Consider the following 10,508-nt stretch of genomic DNA (forward strand, 5'->3'; position numbering starts at 1 on the left):
GGCGCGGCGCGGCGGGAGGGCGGCCAGGCAGGGCGGCCGGAGGCTGGCGGCGGCCGGATCCGGGGAGGGGGAGCTGAAAACTCCCTCCCGCGCGTCGTTGGCGAGGAACCGGGTCGGGGAGGGGTTGGGCTGGCCAACCCCTGTTTCTACAGGCTGGGAAGGAGAATAGGGGTTGAGCCCCTAATTTTTTTTTAGGGTTTAAGGGTTAAGGGGTTCTATTCTTTGGGAATTTTTCATCTTAACCCATAAAAAAGCGGTTATTTTTTAGGGTTTGAGGGTTTAGGGGTACTACTAGAAATGCTCTAACACCATGAATTCCTATGCTTCCATAGCACCCAGAGTCCGAGTAGTAGATTCGCCCATGTCCCTTGCCTTTTCATGTCTCTCTATTCCACATAGACGAAATTGCAATAAGTGGTCTATAAGCCTACTATTGTACTTGCTCAAAAGCCCCAACTACATCATCCAATACAAAGCGCTGAGTATATATCAACATAGCATTGCAGTACATACCAAGCACGTATCCATATGTAGTTTCATTTTTTGTTCATTCGCCGTACTTACACGTCCACTACTGAATACTCAAGCATCGCAACTAAAAGTTCACCGAGCAACCCTATGTGCATGCTCTTTGATATCGAACCTACAAATTGTCCAAAAGAGGAACAAATGGAATCAATGGCGCTCCGCGTTGGTGCTGAGGATTACTATGCTGGCCGCGGACCCATCCAAGGTAGCATTCCTCACATCGACGAGGCGTGACTTTCTGAAGAGGGAGGCAACGACGGAGAAGTCGACGTGCCGGTCGACGGCGATCGCGATCGCGCCGCCACGGCGGACGGTGCGCTCGATCTCAGACGCGAACCTGGACGGAAAGAGCGCGCCGGTGAACGCCGCCGGGTCGTTGGAGAGCGCGAGGTCGAAGGCGTCATCGAAGAACGGGAGGTTGTGCGGGTCCGCACGGCGCACGAGGGGAGGGAAGTCAACGAGATCAACGCCGGTGACGTCCCCCACGCCGGCCACGCGGAGCGCGTCGACTGCTTGCCCCGCGCCGGCCGCGAGGCAGAGAACGCGCGAGGAGCCGCGGAGGAGGCGCAGCCGACGGAGCGGATCGATGACCGACGCGGAGAGGGCCGCGCTGTGCCGCCGCCAGCGCGGGGAGGACCGGAGCTTGGCCAGGCGGAGGTCGGGGTCGACCACGCGGCGGAATGCGGCGTCGCAGGAGGTGCGGGGCAAGGGCGCCATCGACAGCGAGAGGGAGGAACGGGCGAGCGAGCCGCCGAAGCAGGAGGTGGACGGGTGGCGGAACAGTTGCAGCAGGGCGGCGGTGGCCACGGCCGCCAGGGCGATCGCCACGCGGTTCAGCAGCCGCCGGACGTGCCTGTCCATCGCCGGCGCGGGTCCGTCGAGCCAGCGCCACCGGGGGTAATGGACCGGCCTGTGCATTCGAGGCTTTTTCTTCGTGGTTCGGTTGGGCTGGGCTGGGAAACGGTCAGACGGGCTAACATTTGATGGCCTAATTAAGAAGCACGGCATCGAAATGAGCCGGCAAAACCCTCCTTCGCCCATTCATTCCCCACTCCTTTCGCCCCAAACCCCCTCCACCCGCCGCATTCCCATGGCTACCACCGCCGCGGCTGCCGCCGCCGCCGCCGCCACCGCCTCCACCCGGGCAAACAGCCTCTCCCGCATCTTCTCCTCCTCCTCGCCAATCGTACAACCACCCAAGCGCAATCCCAAGACCAAGAGCGCGCCGAAGCCGAAGCCGACGCCGAAACCGCCCGCCGCCGATGCCGTCTCCATCGCGGACGAGAAGCCCCCGAAGCCCCTCGGCGCACAGCCCGCCGCCAAAGGTGATTCCGACGGGAAGCACAAGCTCCCGAAGCCCCTTGGGCTTCTCGTCAAGGCCCTCAGCCGGCAGCGCGACCCTGACAAGCTGATCTCCGGCTTCATCCAAGCGTCAACCGTGTCGTCGCGCTTCCGCGACCGGCACCGCGTGTTCGAGATAGCGGTGAGCCGCCTCACTTCCCTCGGCCGCCAAGACGGCATCGAGGCCATCATCGAAGCGCAGATGCCCTTCCTCGAGACCTCAGCCGAGGGATTCGCCTCGCGCCTCATCCGCCTCTACGGCCGTGCCTCCATGCCATCCCACGCGGCCGCAACCTTCCATAAACTTCCCGCGCAGCATAAATCCAACATGACATTCAACTCCCTTCTTTCCTGTTACGCCGATGCCGGAGATTTTGACGGGCTCACTGCTGCATTCCAGGAGATCCCAGCCACTTACCCCTCGATTGTTCCCACCGTATACTCTTACAACGTACTCATCCACGCATTGTGCCGGAAGCCCGACGTCTCAGCTGCTCTTGACGCTGTCCATCTCATGGAGAAGATCGGTGTTTCACCTGACATTATTACTTTCAACACGCTGTTGAATGGGTTTTGCAACAATGGCCGCTTGGATGAAGCAGAGACAGTATGGGAGATGATCAAGGAGAGGAATTTGGAGCCTGACGCCAAGTGCTACAATGCCAAGCTGCGGGGTTTGGTTGCAGAAGGGAGGATTGATGATGCAGCTGCTGTGCTGGAGGGATTGGAGAAGGATGGGCCAAAACCCGATACAGTATCCTACAATGAGTTGATTCGAGGATATTGCAAAGCCGGGAAGTTACAGGAGGCCAAGAAGCTGTATGATGATTTGGTAAAAAATGAGTGTGCCCCAAATAAGGGAACATATGAGACTCTTCTGCCACACCTTCTGCAGGCTGGGGAGCTGGATTGTGCACTGACGTACTGTTATAAAATCTTTAGTCATAAAAGGAACCTTAGAGTGGAGTGTGGTGTGCTGCAGGATGTAGTGAATGCATTGGTAGATGTATTGAGGGTGGAGGAGGCTGCCAAGATTATTGTGCTGGGGCGGAAGAAGTACTACCCCCGAAAGGGTTTGAGGATGCCTGATAGTACAAAAGGCAGTGAATTAAGAGCTGAAACTGATGAGGAAGAAGCAATATCAGAAGAAGAGTGTGAAGTGGAGCACGAGACTGAAAAATAAATTCATAGGTCAGACTTTTACTGATGCATGCCAAATTTCACCATGGCCTGTTTTACTCTGTTCCTCTGTTGGCATGATACAACAAAAAGTGCAAGTTAAAGTAGTGGTTAAACTAGTTTAATAAGGTATTGGTTAAGCTTGCCCTGAGCTGTGATGCTTATTGAAAATCTTTCTATTCGTTTTAGAAGAGATCCACAGAAGTCTTTATTCTTATCTGCAATGACTTGCTTGTGCTGATTTTCCTCGTTGCATCCATTTATTTGTATGGATCTAATATTTGTGTCTGGAAACATCCTCCAAAAGTATTGTACTTTATGGATACTTTTATTTTCTGGACATTGCTGATTCAACTGTTAGCTCTGCGATGAAGACAATCACATATCTCCCAGTTTTTTGATTCTTATTGTTTATTTTAGTATTTCTCTTTGAAGCATGGAAAATGCAAATGTTATGGCATATATGAAGTTAGAAGGCCTTTGATCAATGATCAGCTTCAATAGTTCTAGTTTGTTAGGTTACTAGATTGCCAAACTAGAGGTGAATAGTTGTAGCTCCATTCCAGAATGGATTCGTTGCATCGTCAAGCACTCCCCTCCGATCCATACTAGTTGTCGCCGAAATGGATGTATCTAGACGTTTTCATTGCTAGATACATCTGTTTGGGCGACAACTATTATGGATCGGAAGGAGTACTATTCTCATTTGCTGTAGTGAGCCTTGTCTTTCTCCTTTTATGAACTGATGTTCATATTTTATCATATAACAAGCTAGTAGAGTTGTAAAGCAAACAAGAACTTTGTGAATTAGGATAGTAGGTGAACTAGTGATTTCTCACAATTCAGATTCTTGCTTCCTAAGAAGATGGTAGGAGCGGACCTCCTTCAATTACGAGGCAGTAGAGTTGTAAACCAAACAAGGAAGAACTGTATGAATTACAATAGTATAGGTGAACTAGTGGTTTCTCACAGTTAAGATTCTTGCTTCCTAAGAAGATGGTAGGAGCCGACCTACTTTAATTGTAATGAAATTGACTTCAGTATGACACCGCTAGGCTTTGAGACTATCCTCAAAATTCTTCGGAGACTTCAAACTATGAAATTAAGTATGTAGTCAACTAAACAATTGTTTTGGGGTTATATCAAAATACACCAGTGTTGTCAAATGTTAGGACTAGAATCATGTACTCCCTCTGTAAAGAAATATAAGACCTTTTAGATCACTACTTGATCTAAAAGGTCTTATATTTCTTTACAGAGGGACTGTGAAGTACTGTAAGTATTACCTGTACAACTCCGCCAGTGTTACTCTTTGTGCATTTCTTTTAATTAGAGGTATTGAGCCACCCCAGGTTTAAGCCTTGGTGGGTTGACCGATTGATGCCACGCCTTATTGACCGACCAGTGCTCGTTGCTGTGCTGTCCATTTGCTCATGTCAAGCTTAGGATATCTGGCAGCAGATTGTTACTTTCTGTGTGCTGTTCAGGTGGATGATCATTGTTATCTGCAAACTAGTATTTGGCAGTGGCACCTCTCTTTCTGTACGAGCAATGGGTGTATTTCCACAATTCCTCTGATCCCTAATGAGGCGTATCATTGTCCCCTGACACTCCTGGAGTACATGCTATTTTCATTTTTCAATTTTGTCATCTGGCCTTATCAACCATGGAAGACACTATGAGAACATATCAGCCACCTTGTTATTCAGGCCACCCGCGGGTCAGTTTCCTAGCTTTGCTGCTTACTGAAGCTATGATAAACATTTTGTCTTGAGGCCATTTGTAGGTAAGAACCATGCGCAAAGCTTGTGTTCTTACAGTTTCTTGTCTTTGGTAGTTAATCGTTTCTGACCTGTCATATATAAACTGTAGTTTGTTCCCTGGTTTATTTTGTGTACTCATTTGCTCCCAAATTCAATGTTGAAACTGATAGCCCGTTGTTTTTGGCGTCTCCCTGCGGTTGAAAACAACCAGGAAGGTGTCACCCGACACCGCTGTTACATTCTCCAACTCACAAGAGCCTTTTTTTTCCCATGTTGGCGGTGCGGTGATGATGGCGTTCTGGTCCGTTGATTTATTTGTCTTTTTTTCCTTCAAAAAAAAGGGTTCTCCCCCCGGACAATTTTCATTTCTGAAAACTGATAAGACGGTTTATTTGTCATATGGTATGTTTTTTTTCTAGATAAACCGCCATCTGGTAGTTTTCTTTAGATAAACTGTCGTCTGGTAGGTTGATTGCATATCTGCATGCAGTAACCCTTGGGATTTCTCTTGCTTAGTGCAGTGCTGAATAGCTCCACTGCTGTTCTGGCCTGCCCCTTGATGAACATCTGAGGGATGCAGTGACAGCTGGTAGTGCAGGCTGCAGAGCGCTGATGCCAGCCATCAAGTCCAGGCTCTGCACTTGGGTCTTGCCCGGAACCATATGCCGCCACGACACATAACCGCAAAACGTCCTGATCACACAACACAACCCTAGCATAACAACCAGCAAGGTTTCGCTCACGGTGCGTTCCGAATCAGTCAATGCTCATGCGGTTAGGCAGGGCGAAGAATCGAGTAAACAAAGATGGCCAGGCCGGCTATATAACCCCAGAAATTTGTCAAGCTGCGCCAAACCAGACGGGGACACCGACGTCGACGTGATTAGCGCGCGACGCGGAGAGGGATGGCGCAGGTCAGAGGAACACACGGAACCGTAGGCGGGCGTCCGTCCGTGCGTGCGTGCGTGCAGTCAATGCGCATGAATGCCAGTTCATGGTCAAAGGAAGGAACAGAGATTAGTGGCATGCCAAAAAGTTAGCGCCTCTCCAAGACACGGCACTCCGTGGAACGGTGTGATGGTATGGTCTGAAGATCCTGTCTCGATTAAACTGTAGTGACACAGCCCGTGAGATCTTCGTCAGGGTCTTTGGGAAAGGAGTAACCGATATGGCTTGGCAAGTGCCAAAGTGAGCCTCTTCTTCACACATGACTTTTTCACTAACTTTTCAGATGAGCACGGGCCAATGGCCGACGAACTTTCTCGGGTTTTAGCAAACCGACGGCAAACAGGAACCGAACAGTTACGCGCTCCGGTGTACTCGTACTACAGGGCGCTGCTGCAACCTGGCTGGTCCATCGTATGATCGTATCACTCTCTGATCTGCACTGTATCCACAGACACATCAACAGAAAAGAGCATTGATGGTCGGCTCAGATGGCTGGTAGCGATCTAGCCGCTGGCAAGGACGTGCCATCGATAAGACTTGCTCGGTGGTATTCGCAGCACAATTTTGAAAGCGGAGGAGTCAGTGGCTATCCATGAATGAGAGTGAGAGCCGCCGAACGAATTTTTGAAACAGGCAATGGAGCCCCTACGACGATGCAAAAAGTCAGAGCACATTCAATGCAGAGCCCCAGAGCAGGATTTGAAAATACATGCATGCATGGAATCGAATCTATTCCAAGACGACCACGGAAAAGTCAGACAAACATTTGAAAATACTACAACTCTACGCCCTCTGTCTGCTTTAGGCGGGCTAGTATATACGGAGTACAAGTGTACAACTGCACTTGCACAAACCAGGAAGGTGCATTGACCCTACTCCTACAAACATAGGCACTTTTTACCTCTCTTGAATGATTCTTGATGCTCTGCTACGGTAAAATTTGTTCAGGTGTCCATTCGACGAGGGTACACAACGCAAGTAGCCAGATGAGCACGCACGTAGTACCAACAGCCATCGGTTGTTCCCGTCCATGTCGTCTAGCAAATAGCACTGCGTAGTGACCACCCGGAAAGGAAAATGGTGAAGCGATCAGCTCCTACACGTGAAGGCATTCACGTACATTCACAGGAATATGGACAAAACGCATCTGGCCAATACTACTAGCAGGCAGCCGCACCGCGTCATGGCCCGTGCAAACGTTAACAGAGTGGCAGGCAACCGAGAGAGAAAAAGAATGGTTAATTTGAGGAGTAGTGCTCGGTTAGCGCGGGATCAAGGCTTGCAGATGACCACGAAGCACGGGAGCAGCGCCCTCGGGTTCAGCAGGTACAGCTCCTCGATGTTGGCGTAGGGCCCGACCTTGCCGGCCAGCGAGTCGAACCCGGTCTGCCCCACGAACTCCCTCACGTTCTCCAGCGGCTTGTGCACCCGCCCGGCGATCACCCTGCACACCAGCAGCGCCCTGCGCGCACCGCCGGCCGCGGCCGCCGGGTCGTCTTCCTCGTCGGCGGCCTCGAACGCCCGGCCGCTGGTGGACGTGGTGAAGACGCCGACGCTGGCCTTGCCGTCCTTCTTGGCGTTGGGCGAGGAGGAGGAGGAGAAGCCGTGGCGGATGATGCGGCAGACGGCGCACTTGTCGGAGGCGCAGAGGCTGCTGGCGCCGGCGGAGCCGAGCGCGCAGCAGAGCGTGGCGCCGTGGAAGCGCAGCAGCTCGTTGCCGTCGGCGAGGCAGCGCGGGTGCTTCTTGGCCAGCTTGCTCGCCTTGAGCTTCACCGCCTCCCGGTACTCCTCGAAGCGGGCCAGCGTCCGCTGCGTGTTGTGCACCTTGAACACGCGCTCGATCCGCACGCAGCTGCTCTCCGACTTGAGCAGGCTCGTCCGGCAGATGATCTCCACGATCTTCCGCGACGAGTCCCCCTCCACCAGCTCCGTCACTGACAGACACCCACCATCATCATTAAAGTAAAACACCATTAGATACACTGCCACTAGTCAAACATTATAGCCTACTAGGTGAACACCATCAGACCTACTTACTGCTGCAGTGTAAATGTTTCATGGGCGCCATACATCATAATGGAGGGCAGAAAAAGTGATTGTAGGCTACAGGAGGGGATGAAAGATTTCGCAGAATCTCAACCCACATGGCCGCAGTTATTGTGATTTGTGGAGATCGAAATCCAAAGCATGGATTCGCGCCAAGAGCAAAAAAACAGACAGTATCTGGAGAAACCTAGTGGTGAAACTGTGAACGTGAAAACTGAAACCTATGCCAGCTAAAAGCCATGTAACTTTGGAGCTAGAGAAATGGTAGTACTAGTAATTGAAGTGGCACTATCCTGTGTCCACAAGTGTATATTGACTGCAAAAGGTGGTGTATGTTTTTAACCGGCTGCTGAAATGCGAAAAGGATGGGAGTAACATTCCGGTACCCTGAAGATCTACCAACCGGGTGTCCGGGTCGATCTGAACCAGTACCACTAGCACCAACAAAAGCAATGCAGTGCAGATGTCATCCTCACCTGCATGTTTGGATAGGTGGTGCGCCTCCAGCGCCTCCCATTTGCCGAACTGCTCGGTGCACCTGTGGCAGCTGAGGCCGCCGGAGCCCTTGCCGCCGGCCTTGGCGGCGTCGACCTCGCAGGACGCGCGGTGGGCCGTGGCCGCGGCGGCGCCGTCCCTGTCCAGCAGCGGGTTCGGCGACCTCGGCGGCGTGCACCGCATGCTGCCCGCCCGGCACGAGCCGCTGTACTGCAGGCCGTGGCTCCAGCCGGGCCCCGGCGTGCCGGGGCGGAGCGTGCCCACGAAGGACGACACGACGCCGCCGTCGCCGCCCTCCGCCTCGTGCGCGGGCGCTCCTCCCCCCGCCGCCCCGAGGCCGCCGCAGCCGCCGAAGCCGGTGATCTTGAGCTCGCAGCGGGAGTTGGTGCTGAGCACCACCTCGTGGGCGATGGGGTTGAGGAACTCGCTGCTGCCGATGGACCGCGGGCTGCAGCTGGGCGGCTGGCCTGGGTGGCGCTTGCTCCCGTGGATGACGTCCCGCAGGTTGGCTATGGAGCGTGAGCACCCGGACCGCGCCGCGCGCTTGGTGACGATGGACGAGAGTCCACCGCCAGCGCCGGCGCCGGCGCTGGAGCTGGAGCTGGCCTTGGGCTTGGGCACGTGTACCTCCGACGACTGGGACCGGCACTGCAGCGACTTCTTGAGCGCGAACCACACCGTCGGCGCCGGCGCAGGTGCCGGTGCCGGTGCCGCGGCCTTCTCCTCCCCCCGGCCGTCCCCGCCGGCGACGGCGCTCGCGCGCCTCCTCCTCTCGCCCATCTCCTGCGCGCTGTGGTAGCTGGGGCGTGAATGCGCGCGTCGTCGGTGAGTCACCGCGGAGTGCGCATTACTTATGGCAGGCGCAGGCTGGGGCGCCGCGGCAGGAGCACCCGAGCGAGAGATAGCGAGCGAGGCAGGCGGGCAGAGGCAATTAAACCGTCATGGGGTTGGGCGGCAGTAAAGGCGCGCCACCAAACAAACTGCAGCCTATGGATACGATACGAGAGCTGCGCCGGTCCGCTGTGCACCGAGGTGAGAGGTGTGGTGTGGTGCAGCCTATGGATACGATACGAGACGCTCGGGAGATTGGTTTCGGGGGGATGGGGACCGAGCGCGGGGTGAGGGTGAGGTCTTTGCGAGTAGGAACAAATGTTGAATTGTAAATGGGGACGGGGGCGGCGGGTACAGGTGGGCGCTCAAGACAAGGGGCGCCCATAATTATACGAGCAACAAAAAGGAACAACCCGAGGCCGTGATGCCGGGGCGCACGGCACGGGCGCGTGTGTTTTATGTGAGTATGCATGCGTACCATCTTCTAGCCATAGCCAACTGCTATACCCACCGTCATCCAGACCATATCGCTAGATTGTCACCCGGACCAAATTTTGTTGACTCGCACGACATATCGCTAGATTGTCAGCCAGACCGGTTAAATCTACCATCTCCCAACTGCTACATCCATTAGCCATAGGTGTTTGATCCTTCACACGTTCCGAAGAGCACCACATACATCGTGTAGCTTGGAGGAAGCCTGCAAAAATATTTTCAAGTTTCGTTCATAGTCATAGCGCCAATCTCACATTGTCCACTGTAGGGCACACACACTCCCATCTGGATATGTGCCTTCAATTTTGAGGCGGTGTTTGGTTTAGGGACTTTTTAGTCTCAGAGACTAGAAAAAGTCCCTGAAAAGTCCCTAGGAACCAAACGAGAGGGACTTTTTCTACAGGGACTAGAAAAAGACTCTACGGGCGAGTCTTTTTTGATTAGTCCCTGGGACTAGAAAAAGTCTTAGGACTTCTGAACCAAACACCCATGAATGAACCTGGCCAACCTATTCCCGAATAAATTCGTCATGTTGATGGGTGGGGCAGATTAGAAGCTACAGGGTGGCAAAAGAACACGAGAGAAAAATGTGTTGATTTGTCTCCTCTTAGTCATTAAAAAAGTACATATTTCTTAAATCATGTCATCCATGTTTTGTCAGAATATTCTTCGTAAAAATAAACCCTCCATAAAGAAATAACATGAATATCTTAATTTTTAGTGGAATGTTTGCAAATGTGTTGTCACCAAAATACTAGTCTAGTATTGATAGTATCCTAGTACATGGATTTGACCCAAAAAAAACACCCGAGAGGAAGTCAAATGCCAATGGAAGACGCTATATTCACGTGAAAGGTTTATCTCCGCTGCTTGGGGAGTTGT

The 10,508-nt window shown here is 52.9% G+C and overlaps 3 protein-coding genes across 3 annotated transcripts; 1 reads left to right on the forward strand and 2 right to left on the reverse strand.

The window, feature by feature from the left end:
* Window positions 1-675: 675 nt before the first annotated feature.
* LOC119277237 lies at window positions 676-1,389 on the reverse strand. The gene has a single exon (XM_037558492.1). It carries the CDS (start codon window positions 1,387-1,389, stop codon window positions 676-678), a length of 714 nt encoding a protein of 237 aa, XP_037414389.1.
* A 179-nt stretch (window positions 1,390-1,568) lies between these two features.
* On the forward strand, window positions 1,569-3,426 carry LOC119277236 (pentatricopeptide repeat-containing protein At3g13160, mitochondrial-like). The gene has a single exon (XM_037558491.1). The coding sequence runs from the start codon at window positions 1,619-1,621 to the stop codon at window positions 3,050-3,052; it is 1,434 nt and encodes a 477-aa protein (XP_037414388.1). The 5' UTR covers window positions 1,569-1,618; the 3' UTR covers window positions 3,053-3,426.
* A 3,086-nt stretch (window positions 3,427-6,512) lies between these two features.
* LOC119277235 lies at window positions 6,513-9,342 on the reverse strand. The gene is made up of 2 exons (XM_037558490.1): window positions 8,282-9,342; window positions 6,513-7,693 (listed from the first exon to the last, which is right to left on the reverse strand). Exons 1-2 carry the CDS (start codon window positions 9,078-9,080, stop codon window positions 7,032-7,034), a joined length of 1,461 nt encoding a protein of 486 aa, XP_037414387.1. The 5' UTR covers window positions 9,081-9,342; the 3' UTR covers window positions 6,513-7,031.
* Window positions 9,343-10,508: the final 1,166 nt, after the last annotated feature.

The sequence above is a fragment of the Triticum dicoccoides genome, chromosome 3B (assembly GCF_002162155.2).
Source record: "Triticum dicoccoides isolate Atlit2015 ecotype Zavitan chromosome 3B, WEW_v2.0, whole genome shotgun sequence".
NCBI classification, from domain to species: Eukaryota; Viridiplantae; Streptophyta; class Magnoliopsida; order Poales; family Poaceae; genus Triticum; species Triticum dicoccoides.

Coding starts and splice junctions, on each gene's coding strand:
- LOC119277237 (XM_037558492.1), bottom strand. CDS start 1,389: ATGGACAGGCACGTCCGGCGGCTGCTGAACCGCGTGGCGATCGCCCTG.
- LOC119277236 (XM_037558491.1), top strand. CDS start 1,619: ATGGCTACCACCGCCGCGGCTGCCGCCGCCGCCGCCGCCACCGCCTCC.
- LOC119277235 (XM_037558490.1), bottom strand. CDS start 9,080: ATGGGCGAGAGGAGGAGGCGCGCGAGCGCCGTCGCCGGCGGGGACGGC. Junction 7,694..8,281: donor CCACCTATCCAAACATGCAG/GTGAGGATGACA, acceptor GGTGTCTGTCAG/TGACGGAGCTGGTGGAGGGG.